Below are 17,500 nucleotides of genomic sequence, written 5' to 3'. Positions count from 1 at the left end.
ATCAATCAGTGTAAGATCCAGCCACGCCCATTCAGCCAATCACAGATACAACGAGCAGGAAGACGTGTTGTATGAACAAATACGTAAATACAGAGATGAGGATACCAGATAAACTACGATCATATCGTAGATTGAGTTGAGCTATTTTCATTTCTCGCGACACGATTACTGAGAAATTAAAGTAAATGCAGGGGATTTTTGCCGGAGCCAAACGGCTTTTTCACGCAGCGTCCTGTGCAGAGTGGACAAAAACAGTTAACTTCGGCCGCAGCAACAGAATCTAAAGCTACGTTGCTGGTAAGTTAAGCATATGGACGTGTTGAAACAAGATAGCAATAGTATATATAGCATTAGTATTAGCAAAAATAGATGTAAACATGTAAACAATATAGAGCCTCCTCCATGTTTTACGGTCGGAACGATGTTCTTTTCAGTATTTTTAATTATTGTGTCTGTATACATAGCTGATGTACCTTGCCAAAAGTTCTAGTTTTGTCTTATTTGTCCAATAGACACAATCCCAAGTTTTGTGCCTAAAAAACATACTACTTTGCGGATTTCATTTAATGCGGGTATTTTCTGGAACCTAAAACCCAGCGGGAAAACAAGGGAACACTGTATTTGCGGACGTATTCTTCTTGGGTAACTTCGGCGCTGTAAGTCTCCTATTACACGAATCATCACGTTTTTACCGCAACAGCGACATAAGTCATTCACTACTGTCTAGTCATGTTGTTGCGCATCTGCCCACCACTTGTGTTTACTCACGGATTTACATACGAATATTATACATTTTATATGTATGTCCGTGTGTTTAATACTCTTAAACACATACAGTTGAAGCCAGAAGTTTACGTACAGTGTGCAAAAACACACGTTTAATTTTTTGTCTCACTGTCTGAAGTCAAATCAGACTAAGCTTCTCCATTTTTAGGTCAGTAAAGATCACCAAAATTATTTAATTTTGTTAAATGCCATAACTATGGGGGAGAACATTTCTGAATGAATTTTATATGATTTTCTTCTAGGTCAAAATTTTAATATACACAAATAGTACTATGTCTTTAAAGAACAAGGGAAAGGCCAGATGATGAGGTCATGGCTTTGGAAACTCCTGATAGGTTAACTGACAACATATGAGTTAATAGATGACACAACTGGGGATGTATTGAAGTCCACAACTCCAACACTCTGTTAACCTTGTTTGAAATCATGGGAAAATCTAAAGAAATCGGCCAGGAAATCAGAGAAAGAATCGTGGAGCTCCACAAGTCTGGCTCATCCTTGAGTGCCATTTCCAGATGCTTGAAGGTGCCACGTTCATCTGTTCTAACAATTATACGCAAGTATAAACCTCATGGGAATGTCCAGCCAACTCACCGCTCAAGAAGGAGACTCTGTGTCCCAGAGATGAATGTATTTTGGTCCAAAATCTCATCTCAAGACATCAGCCAGGAAGCTAAGACTTGGGCACAAATGGGTCTTCCAAATGGAAAATTACCTTAAGCATACTGCCAAAATTTTTTAAAAAGTGGCTTGAGGATAACAAAGTCAATGTCTTGGAGTGGCTATCACAAAGCCCTGATCTGAATCTCATCGGAAATCTGTGGGCAGATCTGAAAAGGTGAGTGCAAACAAGGCAACCAACAAACCTGACTCAGTTACACCAGTTCTGTCTGGAGGAATGGGCCAGGATTCCTGCAAAGTACTGTCAGAAGCTTGTGGAAGGTTACCCAAAACGTTTGACCCAACTCATGCAGTTCAAAGGAAATTCTATCAACACTAAGAAAATGTACGTAAACCTTTGACCTCGAAGAAAATCATATAAAATTATTTACAAAATTATCTCCATCATTACTGTGGCATTTAACCAAATTAAATAATTTTGGTAACCCTGACTGACATGAAACAGGAGAGGCTTAGTCTGATTTGACTCCAGACAGTGAGACAAAAAAATTAAATGTTGTGTATGTAAACGTCTGGCTTGAACTGTATGTCCCGCTTTTATGATGTCAAGTCTGGTTTTCGCTGATTGGACTTTTCACTGTTTGGTCATGTTTGCCCCGCCTCAGAAATGCGCTTCATAGTGACTGTACCCAGACTCACTCGCTGGTAAAGCGATGAGTCTGGTTTCCAAGCTAGGTTTGAGATGTTTCTGTTTTCCTAAACAGCTAATTAATATAATCAGCTCATCAGCCAGCTCTGCAGAAGCCCGTCCAATCCTGCTCTTAAGAATCAGTTGTGTTGGAGAACGAAAACATCTAAAACCTGCATGACTCTAGCCCTCGAGGACTAGGCCTGAGGAAGCCTGTCCTAACCTGATTGACTTGAGCTGTACCATTGCAACACCTGGGACAACAACAACATGGTAAAATCAAAGATTTTCAATGCACTATATGAAGGAGCGAGGTATCAAATTTTGCATTTAAAAATTCCTTCTTAAAGCATTCCTGGTTGTACATTTCACCTAGAGCCACAGGAATGTGGAGGTCTATGTTAGAGTAAATATACATACATTATCCCATATTTACTCTTGTAGTATTGCAAAGCATGGCTCATGCTCCTGCCGCTGGAAAACAGGAACTGTGCCATTTTGTTGTTGGAGCGCCGAAGAAAAAGACACGTCTAAATGTTTCTGCTGTGTGTTCCCCCTCCTCTTTAGAGCAACAATGGCTGTGTAGGGAGCGCCCTGTAAAATAAAATAAAAAGAGGAGGCCGGGCGGAATGTGTCCAAAGCGGATAGGAGATCTCTGTCCGGTTCTCCTCGCGAGCAAAAATAATTTAAATCTCTTGTCTATTGTTTATTAAACAGGTTGACTGAACCTGGCAGTATATGTAGCATCCCATGACATACAAAAAAGTATTATGGAGCCAGATTCTAAACCGACCACGCAGGCACGGGGAGACCATGCAAACTCCACCCAGGAAGGTCGAAGCCCGGACTCAATCTCACGTCCTTTGCCGAGGCGGATGTGCTAACCAGTGAGTCACCGGCTGAGTGGGTTTTCTCTGTTATTTCCGGTTCTCCAGTTGCTTTCCACATTCCAAAGACATGCACAACAGGTTAAGTGAACACTCTAAATTGCCGCTAGGTGTGCTTGTGAGTGTGGGTGGTTGGTTGTTCGTCCCTGGCAACCAGTTCAGGGTGTACCCTGCCTACTGCCCGAAGCCAGTTGGGATAGGCTCCAGCACCCCCCTCACCCTAGTGTAAGCAGTTAGAAAATGGATGGATGCTAAACCTAACAGGAAGTCCCCCAGGGTCGTGGCATCAAATTTTGCATTTCAAAATTCCTTCTTATTGAAACATTCCCAGTTGTACGTTTCACCTAAAGCAGGGGTAGGCACCCCCGGCCGGTCTTGGAGAGCTGCTGCCCGTGCGTACACAATTTAATGCTTTCTGTGCACATGAGCACCTGAGCACTGTTTATGTGCACTTCTGCCAACACTACAATGTCAGAAGGCCTAATATTTTTTTTAAATATTTTTTGCGACTTGACGCAGGACAAACATAGTACCTCAATAATATAAACATTTTGAGTGAGTTGATTTTTGTGAAAAAATTTACAAAATTAGTTCTTGAAGTGAATGTTGGTTTCTTGCTCAGCTGTTTTGTGCCACCACTGAATGAAACTTTTTATGCAAAAAAGCCCTTTGCACTGGAGACCGTGAGAGAAATAATGCACGCACGCACGCGCACACACACACACAGTATGTGGTTATTTGTGGTTTACTTCAAACATTTTACACACACGCACACACACACATTACGTGGTTATTTGTTGTTTGCTTCAAACATTTTGTTGCTAGGTTAGGATAGTGAATCTTTTAGACATGCATTGAAGAATGGATCATTTAATGTGGGTACCAAACACTTTTGTCTCCCTAATAATCGTTTTCTTAGAATACATAGTTTTATGGATTAAATGAGTTTAATGCTGCTATTACTAATTTTGCACAACTTTGACACTTTCATATAGTACATTACAGCTTTTTGATAAATGAAATGACATGTCTAACAGATTTATATTGTACAATACTGATGATGGATTATAACAATTTTCTATTTATAATGCGATTAGTGTTATTTATGCAATTAGTTCATCTCATGCCGGCCATACACTGAATCTCAGTTTGTGGAAATTTAAATTTTGCTCATTTATTATTATTTTTTTTTACATAATTTAAGTTTATATTATTATTATTTTTTAATATTTGTTGATGTGCTTTAACATTTTTTGGGGGAATTTCATTTATGAAGCACACCAACAAAAAAAAAGGATATTCAATTGATAAGTCATGCACTACAATTTTGTAATGTCCTAGAATTCAAACTCTTTATTTGGAGACCTTTAGCCGATATGAGATTAAAACAGATTAATTAGATTAATTAATTAAAAATCATAATTTAATCACCTGACCAGCAATAATGAAATATATTAAGAGCACATAATTTACACACATAAGTACAGTATACACGTAATTAGTTCATATTTAAAATAATTAAAAAATTGTGGCCTCCTCCAGTTTATAAATGGTCAATCCCTGCTGTAGATAGTATTTTGTGACAAAAATAAAATGATTTTCAGACTGTTTTTAAGCTAATTACGTCAACCCTTTTTAATTGAGGCAGAACTTAAATCTACATAACCAACGGATTTCCACCTTCCACCGCGGAGGGATACTACTATTTTTGTTTGTTTGTTTTATTCATTTTTTTCCTTTCGGACACATTATTACAGGTTACATCGATCACATCATATCATTTGCAACATTGACATCCGAAAGACGGGTAGAATTCATGGCTGAGTCACATACACACATTTTGTATGTTGCCAATGGTGGTTACGCAGTGCGAGAAGCAGCACAACACAGAGCCATCCGCTAATCTAAGCCAAGACCATTCGTAAAACGGAAATACCATGTAATAGATCTCATTTTGTGCAGAACTTGAATTATTTATAAACAGAGACGTTTGTAACTTGAGGTTCCAGAGTATCCAGTGTCTGTCTGTCTGTCTATAAATGCTGGAGGTAAAAGTAAGTTATTTTAAACTAAAAAGGAAAACCTTCCAATAGGATGATGCGATGAACTTCAAATAAAGCGCTTTTGGACAATGTGTGGTGTCGATAAAGCGCTGGATAAGTATTGCTCTATTTATGATTTTGATCAAAGTCGAATTTTCATTTGTTGGACAATAATGTGTTCTTTGGCAAAAGCACAATGAAGTAACCCTGTCGGGGTGATTGTAGTATCTCTAAAATCATCACTTTTCAGGAGACCCCAAAAACGGCTAGTTTGTTCAACCATTAACATTGTATCATCAAAGAGAGCGAAATATTTTCACACAGTTCTTAAAAATGACCCCCACATGTGTGAACTGACCAAAAGTAGATTTTTTGGGGGGAAAATGAAATTATATTTATATTTATATATAAATATACAGTAGAGGCCAAAAGTTAAGACACGCATTCTCATTCAATACATTTGCTTTATTTTCATGACTGTACATTGTAGAGTCTCACTGAAGGCATGAAAACTATGACGACAACTATGACAACTAACAAACACGTGGAATTATGTAAAAAAAAAAAAAAGAAAGAAGAGAAAATATTAAAATAAGTACATACATAAATAGCAACCCGTTCTCTGATTACTTTCTTCCACATTCTTGGCATTCTCTTGATGAGCTTCAAAAGGTAGTCACCTGAAAGGGTTTTCCAAAAGACTTTAAGGAGTTCCCAGAGGTAAAAATACCGTATGCAAAAAAGCAATTAGAGCAAAGGATGGCTATTTTGAAGAATCTATAATCTAAAAATGTTTTCAATATTTCACCTTTTTTTTTTTTAAGTACATAACTCTACATGTGTTTATTCATAGTTTTGATGCCTTCAGTGAGAATCTACAAAGTAACCAGTCATGAAAATAAAGTAAATGCATTGCATGAGAAGGTATGTCCAAACTTTTGGCCTGTACTGTATATGTCAATATATTTGTATATGTCAATATATTTGTATATGTCAATGTATATTAATGTTGTTGGACAGATTAACTACAACTCATCCCTATGGATTGATGATTTTAAGAAATCCACTGGCTAATCTATGCTGTTAATTACGAGGGGGAATTTCAATTACTGACATCATTAATCTTTTCATAAAACTTTTGTCTATTGCTGTTCTACTGCTATAAAATGGTTGAGTCCCAGCAGTTAATAAATAATCTATCTAACAATAAAAGGAATTCAATGTCACAAAAAGCTGGATGTTTTTAATTCTGTAACAATCACTTGATTGTGACACATCCCATTGCAGCTTCCAATTACTAAGACTGGTCTTCTCTGACTGCCAGACTATTAGTGAAACATGAATATTGTAAATATTTCATAAGATTTCTTTGTAGTTAACGGCTGAATTAGAAATACATGTGGCTCTGAAAACCTTTGGGCCCGGTTGTTCGATTCTCTGTTATTTTAACCACTGTTACATGGTTAGTCACGCTTTTAGTTAACCGCACCGTCAAAATTAACCGTGCCATTTACAGCAATGGTTAGCACAGTTATATCCCACAATTCCTCTTTTTGTTTACTTCCGGGTGGGCGAAAGAAATGGATACTATCCAAACGACCAACCAAACAAACGTTATTCAATCAATGGTTAAAGTAATTTAGGAGTTTTTGTTAAATAATAAATTTTTATTTTGTTTTTTTAATTCATTATAATTAATGTTTTCTACGGTGTGTATTTTCAGTGAATACTTTAGATGTGTTATATTTTTGCTATTATTTTTGTAGCATAAAATATTGCATGTTTTCGTTTGCTTTTGTTTCTCATTATTTTGTAAGGTTTTTTTGTCTAACTGATTTGTAATTTTTGTGTAATATTTTGATAGAATTGCTTAAATTATTTGTTTTGTTTTTGTATTTACAATTTTACGTACTTCTAATATGTGTGTATTCTTCATCTAATATCTGTAATTATTGTTAAAATAAAATTTATTAAAATAATAATCATAATTATTATATTAAATTTAAATAAATTTAACGTAAATAATTAGCCACTATTCACAATGTTGTTGTCTGTATTGATGTCAAAGCAAACAAGAAACATCATAGGGTAACTTCTCTTTGGAATCACCTCCCACTTAATGTTGGGCGAGCCCCCTCTATCCATTTTTAGAACTCATCTTAAAAAACAAAATTTTATTCTTTCTCTTTTAACTCATGAGACGGCATTGTATTACTGCTAAATTGTAGCGTGTGCATAACTTCATTAGAATAATCACCAATGCCAAAGTTAAGCCCTCTTTTTCATGCGCTCAACGGACATCATTAGCCACGAACGCAGTTAACCACACTGTTAAAAAGTTAGCGGCGGTCTTTATGTGTGTTAAGTTTAACAGCAAGTTGACAGCCGGTTAAAGTTAACAGAGTTTTGAACAACAAGATGACAGTGCCATTAAAGTTAAGGGTCGGTTAAATCTACTTAACCAGTGGTTAAAGATATAACCGAGTTTTGAACAACAAGATGACAGTGCCATTAAAGTTAACGGTCGGTTAAATCTACTTAACCAGTGGTTAAAGATATAACCGAGTTTTGAACAACCGGGCCCTCGTGTATAAAGGAATTACTTCATAAGCAATCTGAGCAATTTTACGCAGCATTTGCATTACTTTGGATGACTCAATTACATTAAAAAAAACTTTATACATATACTTTTAACTTGTTAAACGTTCTCCACCTACTAATAAAGAATAATCACTTTAATTTACATTTAAGGTTTCACCACAAAGTCAACAAAAGCAAGTGTAAAAACTACATGAAGACAAAAACACATGAAACAATTCAAGTACTATTTCAACTACGTTCTGCGTAAAAAAAAAAAAGAAAGAAAAGAGAAAACAAAGAAGAAACATTACATTAAATAATTGCCTCCTCGTTATGTCAGCTTCTCAGGCAAATTAGAATTTCTGTGTTCAGGGGCTATGTAACGTGTAAGAAAAACAACAAAAAAAGACCCACCCTCAATACATAGTTATCACATTTTATGCAGGCCTGGGATAGCTGAAATTGACATGGCGTAGACATAGAAAAAAGGTTGTTTATTGTTCATATAAAAAATAGCTTAGTTGAATGTTCAGACAGGAGAAAGGAGATCATAACATCTGTAATCTATACACATATGGAAATGATTGCGGAGGATACCCATATTTTTATCAAGAGATGTGGAACTGACCATGTTCTCTTCGGTACCTTACTTCTCCATTGGAAATATGTGCCTCTAAGAGTAATAATTCCTGCAGTGAACGATCCTTCTCCTGTTTGTCCTGGTTTGAACCCCAGAGGTTAGGGTTCCTGTTTAATGTAGAATGTGCCTGAGCCATTACTCTCCTGATCGGAGGTGCCCTGGGAAAAGTTGAACTCATCCGCCTCGATCATCTCCTCCTTCATTCGGAGTGAGTCTGCAAGACAATGACAAAAAAATTGTCACACCCCTGTAGTCTTTGGCTTCAGTTAACTTATTCTAAGATGGGATACCCCCAGGTTTTGGAATATGCTCTGTCTTTTGACATTCTTTTATTTGTACTTGGTCTTTCATATCTGCTCTGTTATTTGCATTTCACAGCTTCTTTTGGTTTAGCAATACTTTGTGTTTCATGTAGTGTCTCATGTCTCATTAACAATTCTTCAACCCACTTAACTTATTCACTCCCAGCCATTTTCACGGAAGCAACCCCCTTCGCTCCCGGCTTTTTTTTACTGGATTTTGACTGATTTTGCAAGGCCCACAGAATATTGTGTTCTATTGCTATAAAAACATGGAACCTACCCAAAGAAAGATTAGAGTCTCTTCGTACTTCAGGGGGAAAAAAAGTATATTAGTATCTTGTTTCCGTTTTGCAGCAATTAGCATTAGAATATAGCTAAGTTTCATCCTCATTCACGAACCTGTTGAAAAAACTGGGGAAAAGAGCTTGTTGCAACATGGCTCTGGCTGATCTCTTATAGTCTGTTGCCACCTGCTGGCCGTTTTTGTAATAACTACTATTTCTTCAACCGTTCTCTGCAGTTGAGAGGCTGCATCAAAGCCTTCTGTATGCTGTAGCATAAAAAAAACATTAAAAAAAAACCTGTATACTGTAAATACGTTTTGGGGACCATGGCAATATTTGAAATAGAATGTGTTTATACATTTTTGGGAGCAAATGAGTTAAAAATATGTCGACTGAAATGATCTACGTCAACGCTTCGCCAGAACCATGTTTGCGCCGGCGTCCATGTTTCACACGGACCTTTTATGCAGATGGTTGTGATGGCTGAAGAATCCCGTCACTCCCCAAAACAAAACAGGATGTCCAAAGTTTGGGATCATTCACAAAATAATGACAAAAATAAAGCTTGCAATTACTGCAAAATGGAAATGAAATATCACAAGCAATAAGTCGTCAATGATGCAGCACATGACCAATAATCAGACCTACGCAAAGCATCCCAAAGCAAGGTAATTATTATTATTTTTTTAATTAGTGTAATATATCTAATATTGCTATTTAGAATGTACTGTAGTCAACATTAGTTGACTGGAATTCGAGATTACTTCCCACCGCTGCTTGTATGACAATTTTAAGGCGCCGCTAGACAAAGCTAGCGAGTAGCAACGCAGTCGCTAAAGTTTTGTTTTGTCTTTATTAATTTTTCCTTTTCGGACACATTATTACAACAGGTTACATTGATCACATCATTTGCAACGTGAACATCTGAAAGAAGGGCTAACGGGTAGAAGCCATGGCTTATTAGTAACCCGTCCCCATCGAATTCCTACTAAATGCATCAGTCATATGCATTGATTATCATAGTCATTGATTCATAATGTTATCCATCAATCACAGACTTATGTCTGCACACTCCTCGCTCAGTTCATCTTTGGAATTGGTTCCCCAGACGCCACCAACAGGCCCAACCCACCAGGCGAGCAGCCACTTGAATGCGCACTATGTTGTTTTCCCCCCACCAACCAATCGGCGGATCGTGCGTGGCCCGAACCGTGGGGCCTGATCCGAACTGACCACGGATCACTAATGTACTACTGTCTTATACTTATACTATACTTATACTACTTATGTCCAATCAACATTTTTATTCATCTGAGCAGGCTCAAAATACCTAGTCATATGAACAAAAATAGATGACAGTTTTCTGTTAAAAAGCAGGGTGTCCATTGCAGCGATTAGTGTGATGTTACCTGATTTATGGGTTTGGTGGAGGTGAGTTCGGAGCTGGAGATGAGTTGGCCCCTCGACATGATAAAAAGGTGGACTCTGCTCTTCATCCCCTGATAAGCTTCTCCTCCTGCCTGACTGACTGAAGGGCCGCCGACCAACTGGAATCTTCCGCTCTAAACATCAAGCCAAACTCTGGTCAGTCACCAGGCGCTCATTACACACGGATCACTTCAACTGTAAAAAGAGCTGTCAAACGATTAATTTAAATGTTTTAATCAGATTAATCACATTTTAGAATTGTGATTAATCACGAGTAATTGTTTAGTTAAAAAGGCTTTTTTTAATAAACTACAATACATTTTGTATTGATGCTTTACATGCCACTGTGTTTGCGCGTGCCTGTCCAGTGTCCACAAGCGAAGGCAGCCTACACGGCATCCTACCTTATTGTATAGTAGAAGCAAATCACGTCTGGCACAACACCATCATCGGTAAACACCGCAACGAAGATTTGTAATCCAAATCAAGCTAATCTTCAATTCCGGAATCTCTTTCTTTGACGAGTCTATTTCTACTTTCATGTAAATGAATGTATGCACTGCGCATTTCACCAGGGAGAAACTCAACGCGAGCAGCCGTGCTGCTGCACCTGCAGCTCACCAGAGTGACGCAACAGCAAGTCGGATATATGTAAAAGCTGTGAAATGTATGTAATAATGTAGGCTAATGTATTAATATATTAATTAATAGTGAAATGTTTTGATCACTCCTCGATGTCGTCACGTCTATGAAAGATGACACACCACTTGGACGCATCACGAATAAACCGTCTGCCTTGAGTCGCAGAATATCACCACAAGTTTTCATTTTATGCTCTTTTAAGCGGGTTGAAATTGAAATCATATATGAGCTATAAAATCAAAAATTTGAAGATTAAAAATAAACGCGATGGTCTCCAAACCGATTCTTCCCGCTACAAAATGCACGCAGCACATATTTGGAGTGACTTGATTGTAAATCCAGTATGTATTAAGTTGTGCAAAAGTAATACAACCTGAATATTGATACAATTTTTAAATGAGTTGAAATTGTTCTAGCAAAAACACTTAGATGTTATTATTATAGCAAAAGCAATATGTGTAATATGTATAATATGTGTAAATATATCATATCGCTATATGGCATACTAGTTATTTGGAGTAACGAATGAAAGTCACTTTGTAAGTCACATTGTTAAGAAAAAATAAATAAATAAAATAAAATAAATACATGACCAAGACAAGGCAAGTGTGGTCAGATAGTTTGGAGAATTGTAAAAGGAACAGGGCAGCTAAGCCCATTTGAAATGTTGTGTGGTAGAATATATAATTTGCCTATTGTAAATAACCTGTTAAACCGAGCAGATGAAATAAATTGATTTAGGTGACTATATGAGGAGATTGATAAATGGCAAGGAAGTGAAAATGTTTAATCAAATACCAGACGACTCTCTGCCTCTGCAGGAGGACCAACCTCCCATCAAGGGTTGTGACGGGGTTTTGATAAAAAAGGTCCATCCCAAGGTGGGAAGGTCCTTGTAAGTGTTCTTGACGACCCCAAAGGCTTTGAAGATCGCTGAACGGCCCTCTTGGATTCACCTGTCGCACGGCACAACAGGTACCATTGGCTAACAGCCTGTCTGATTGCAGAGCGAAGTCTGACCGAATCAAGGTCAGAGAAAGGGAAAACAAGCAGTGTGTCTAGCTGTGGAGAAAAGTCTGACCAAGTCAATCAGTGAGGAGGATAGAAGCACATTCAGTCTGCTCCCAACAAGGTTCCCCAACCGCTGTGCAGTCTAGGGCCTGTCCATTGTGCTGGAAGTGTCAAAAGGGACACATCAAGGAGACAATGAGTCCCTTTGGGTATGTGCGATCGGACTCATTCGGGGCTGTCTTTTGTTTTTATTTTTGGGGCCACCTTGAGGGGGAAGAGAGACAGATGGCTGAACTTCTAACACTGAATATTACATACAGGACTACTGGACATACTGGATTACGAACATTGGACAATATACACACACACACATATTAGAGCAGAGGTGGGCAATCTCGGTCCTCGAGGGTCGGAGTCCTGCAGGTTTTGGAGGTTTCTCACTTCCAACACAAGCTGATTCCAATCAACAGGATCGTTATCAGGCTTATGCAGAGCTTGCTGATGAGCTGATCATATCAGCTCTGTTGGAGAAGGGCAACATGCAAAACCTGCAGGACTCCGGCCCTCGATGCCCACCTCTGCATTAGAGCAACAACACATTGATTGCATTCGAAGGGCAACACTTTGGATTATATTGTTGTGCTGATGATTATTCCACTAATATGTTATGATGGAAAGAAAAAACATTATGTTATGCTCTATGATGTAATATTTTGCCTATTTAACAATACATGATATTGGTATGTTTTAAATGATCCTATTGTCGAAAATCTAACTGAAGTGATATGAGGATTTGTGCAAACGTAGGATAAACAGGAGGGAAATGTAGAAATAATTGTAAATATAGTTATACATTTGCTGCAATGAAGAATTGATTCTGCTTGCAATAAAGGATGCTTTGCTCTGCTCCCACACTCACATCCACATAGCATGGCTAGAGTAGGGCAGCCGTATCTAACAGCTGATTAACAGGAGAAGACTCATAAAGCACAAGAACAACATCTAACCCAGCAGAATGGTGAGAGCCAGTCTGTTAAGGCGCGCCTGTTGTCTGTTAAGAAATGATTGCAAACTTGACCACACATTTACTCAGCAATCTTCCACTCACATGCACACATAAACAAACAAGTACACTGTGTTCCAACTAGGCTTTGTTCCCCCACCCCCTGTAGAGTAGGAACACCCATGTAACTAGGGGCGTGAAAACTATAAAAAGAGAGAATGAGGAGAGGTTCTTTAGAGAGTGCAGTAGTGAGTTGTATGAGTCAGTTCCTCTCCTCTCTCCTTGCAAGCTGTCTAACTTGAACTGAGTGTCTTCTCTCCCTTTTGTGTAGTGTTTAATAAATGTCTAACAGGTAAACCTGATACCTTGTCTTGATTGTAGCACCAGGTCTCGTACACGTACACACATAAATAATTGGGCTGCTTCTGTACCTTCGTAACCGTGGGTGACAAACTGTAGATTATTTTATCCATCCATCCCATCCATTTTCTGCTACTGATCCGAGGTCGGGTCGCGAGGGCAGCAGCTTTAGCATGTTTCCCATAATATTATAATGTGGTATGATTTATGTTTATATTGAATTTGTCCCGATTAATGAGATCTGAAAACAGGTTTGGGCAGACAATCTTGTGTATCATATAAATTCAAACGCACACAAAGTCCAATATACCTCAGAAATGGAGGACAAGGCTCTGAATTCCTTGAGGCTTTTTTAAAATGATTATTGCTGATTTGCTCAAACTGCACATCTAGCACACTATAATAAATGACTTAACGCATACACTACAACCTACACTTTTAGCCAAACCTAACCATACAAACCAGAAGAAATATATGCAAACAGAAAAGTAAAACATTAAAAAGCATTAGTCAAAAAAAAATACTCACTTTTCTTTTGGCCTTTATACTGCTGGGCCTTTTTCTTCTGCTTGGGGAGAGACTGAGACATTTCTCTGGTACCTGAAACAATATACGTTAACATATTTTGAATCACTGTCTCATGAACTTTCGTTTTGTTGGGTTTTGGTTGTTTTACCCTTTGTGTTTTCTGTGACTGTGTTATCTCAGGTTCTGAGCATGGCTAAAGGTGAACTGGGATACCCCCCAGGTTTTGGAATAGGCTCTGTCTTTTGACATTCTTTCATTTGTACTTGGTCTTTCATATCTGCTCTGCATTTCACAGCTACTTTTGGTTTAGCAATGCTTTGTGTTTCATCTAGTTTTTGCAGTGTCTCATCGACAGTTCTTCAACCCACTTAACTTATTCACTCCCAGCCATTTTGACTGAAGCAATTCCGTTCGCTCATGGCTGTTTTGCTGGATTTTGACTGATTTTGCAAGGCCCACAGAATATTGCGTTCTATTGCTATAAAAACATGTAACCTACCCCCAAAAAGATTAGAGTCTCTTCTTTCATAAGGAAAAAAATTATATTTGTATCTGTTTCCGTTTTGCAGCAATTAGCATTAGAATATAGCTTAGTTTCATCATTATTCACAAATCTGCATAGAACTGTGGGTAAATGAGCTTTTTTCAACATGGCCGAGAATTATCTCTTTTGCTCTGCTGCTACTTGCTAGCCATTTTTGTAATAACTAACATTTCCTCAAGGGAAAGAAAAATGTGACCAAAAAGAGAAAAAAAAGCTTAAATGCAAGGCGAACACATGTCGTCAGTTTCAATAGGGTGCACATTTAGTTGTTGTACAGTAGTTTGAAGCATACATACATTACACAAACAGTCACACAGCACTGACAAGACTACAGACAAAACGCAAAACGCTCCATTCAGGAAGTCCAAATATGGGCGTAGTTTATGAGCCCTTAAATAAGGCTCTTCACATGTTTCAGAAATGTTTATATTTTATTAACTCTTTGACTGCCATAAACGTTATAAAACGTTTAGCATAAACCTAGGGAAGGGCGCCGAGGACGTTAAAAGACGTCCCCTATGTTTTTTTTGTTTTTTTTTGGAAACGGGTGCAGGAAAGCCTTGGGCAGCTGTGCTGAAAGTATCAGGCAGATCTGATTAGTAAAAGACTCGTTTTGGCCCCTAGAGGGCAGCGATGACTCTCTTTGCACAAGGTTGGATGGGCCGCCCACCGTGGGCGTCAGTAGAAGACGTGAGGCGGAGCTAGAGTGTTGAGGAGACAATGGCTGATGAAGCCACAATGGCTGACCAAGCAACCGGTTGCAAGCAGCTCACGCTTGAGCATTTTTTTCAAAGACGGAAAGCATCAATCAATACTAAAAAGCGCATTGATGTCGACGATGATGATGACTCCGAGCTTGACGCCAAAGTTGGAAGCCTTGACGCGACTGTTATGATCACGTAGTGCGCTCACCGGCTAAGCGCGGCTAGCGCTGCTAAGGCCGGAAAACGCGCACAATAACCGACCGGGTACTTCTACACAATCGGACATTCGATCGGGCGATGGAGAGTTGGCATCGACCAATGCAGATTGATGATGATGATGATGATGACTCCGAGCTTGACGCCAAAGTTGGAAGCACAATAACCGACCGGACATTCGATCGGACAATGAAGAGTACCCCGAGTCCAATGCATATTCATCGGAGGAGCGGGTACAGTCTGATCACGGAGAAGACACTGTTTCTGGACTACGATGCCACCATGAATGGAGTGGATAAAATGGATCAGAACATCTCTTACAACCCGGTGTAGCAACTGAAGGACACGAGGAAGCGAGACGTAACGTAACCGTAGCATGATCCTGATATTAGACTTGATGGCAACACACACTGCAGTATATACTTGCTATTCCCCGGAAAAAACGGCCTGCAAGAAAGTGGAGCACGCGAAGAGGCAATCTGTTGTGCAAATGCGGTTGCGTCTCCTTGCACGCAGGAGAGTGTTACAAAAAGAAAAACTGTCGTTGAAACATCCACATATTTGTAAATAGCACCACAGTTGCACACATTTGTAAATAGTTTGCCAAATTGTTGTCAAATTGTTACACTGTTGAATGTAAATAAACGTATTTTGCTATCAAAAAACACTTTTTCATTCTTGGTGGTAGTGTTTTATAGAAGTAAAGCACTATTTAGGTGTTTGTGGCATCATTCATGGACAAAAAGAAGTGTAAAATTCACTAGAATGCATGAAACAATATCGTTTCACTAAAAGCTTGATTTCTCCGTATTTTGGTCCAAAACAGGCGAAATTGGGTCAAACTAACCATTTTCTATTGTTGATTACTAAAGAACGGAATAAGGTAGAAACAAACTTTTTTTTCTGATGAAAGATGAAAGTCCAATCTTTCATTTGGTAGTACGTGTGTTTCCATAGTCCAAACAGAACATTTTCTGTGGACCTTGAAAGATCAGTCAAAATGCTTAAATCGGCTGGCACTGACGGCATCCCTTTTCTGAAAACGTCTGGCAGTCAAAGAGTTAAATGACATTTTATTTATTTTTGAGTGGACTATGTGGGATCATATTTATACAAATTGTATTGAGACTTAATTATGCCTGTGTGCTAAAATAAAAATAAACTAGGGCTGATTCTATTTGTGTCACAAATCTTATATGTTCTATTTTGACATATAAGTGGTTTGAAAGTTTTTGTAACATACCTACATCATATCATGTAACTTGTGATCTCATCTTTTGGACAGGTGTGATACTGTTTTGGCCACCATGTGCATGTCTGATGCTGCCAAAGACTTATACTGACTTGACAAATCTTTGAGTAGCATTCGCAGATATAGCTTATAAGAGAAAATGTTTAATTCTGCATATTTACCAATGAAATGTGCATGTAGCGCTTCTTGCAGACTTATTGGTACAACCATACAACACACACACTGTGGCATTCATGCCGTAGAGACAGTAAATAACATGAAAACGCTGCGGGGAAATTAATATTTTCAAGTTAGGTGGGCTTAGTGAGTGGCAATTTCCATCAAATTTTGCGTGGGGTGATAGGCCAACTTCACGCACAGTGTCCTGTCTGTTGGTACACGGAGCGCAACAACACGGCCAGCCGGGACCGAATGGTGAACAAGGAAGTAGTAGTATACTGAGTGCTGGTAAGTATATTTACGCGTACTTGCTGTTGAACTGTACCAAGCAATAGTGTTTAGCATGCATTAGCCAAAGATATTTAGTAGGGGAGTAAATCTCTCCAATCAAGACGTTCTATACGCATCTCGGAAATGTTGTTGGCTACTTTGTTTACGCATTTTTATTTATTTATTTATTTATTTTTTAGACCACAACCCTGTACTGTTGGAGCCGTCTCCACAACCATATCCTATACTGCAAAGCAAGTAATAAGTTACATTTCTGCTTTGGGCTAGTTATAGTGAAATCAAACACTTACTCTGGGAGGCCGGGGGTTGGAGTTGATAGCCCGTCAGCTGACACCAACCCACAGGATAAAGATCAGGTGACTCGCAATCAACCCACTGGTCATACTCATCTTCCCAGCCGTCAAAGTGGATCCTTAATAGCCGATGTACAATTCTTGTCACTGTAGCAACACACACCAGACGTGGCTCCATCAGGTCAACAGCCTCCAGCTTCATGCCTCGTCGGAAACCATGATTGGGAATTTCCTATCAA

The 17,500-nt window shown here is 38.6% G+C and overlaps 1 protein-coding gene across 1 annotated transcript in view; it reads right to left on the bottom strand.

Annotated features, from left to right (window-relative positions):
- Window positions 1-4,687: 4,687 nt before the first annotated feature.
- The window catches only part of mbtd1 (mbt domain containing 1), a 112,450-nt gene continuing 99,637 nt past the window's right edge, over window positions 4,688-17,500 (bottom strand). The window contains exons 14-17 of the mRNA XM_086064217.1: window positions 17,259-17,493; window positions 13,803-13,874; window positions 10,240-10,392; window positions 4,688-8,458 (exon numbers count right to left, since the gene is read on the bottom strand). Of these exons, the coding sequence (XP_085920343.1) occupies window positions 8,343-8,458; window positions 10,240-10,392; window positions 13,803-13,874; window positions 17,259-17,493 (576 nt within the window). The 3' untranslated portion in view covers window positions 4,688-8,342. The remainder of the gene's footprint in view (window positions 8,459-10,239; window positions 10,393-13,802; window positions 13,875-17,258; window positions 17,494-17,500) is intronic.

The sequence above is a fragment of the Leptonotus elevatus genome, chromosome 20 (genome assembly GCF_054856555.1).
Source record: "Leptonotus elevatus isolate MCC_2025b chromosome 20, RoL_Lele_1.0, whole genome shotgun sequence".
NCBI classification, from domain to species: domain Eukaryota; kingdom Metazoa; phylum Chordata; class Actinopteri; order Syngnathiformes; family Syngnathidae; genus Leptonotus; species Leptonotus elevatus.
This window is presented reverse-complemented; position numbering and strand designations above follow the sequence as displayed.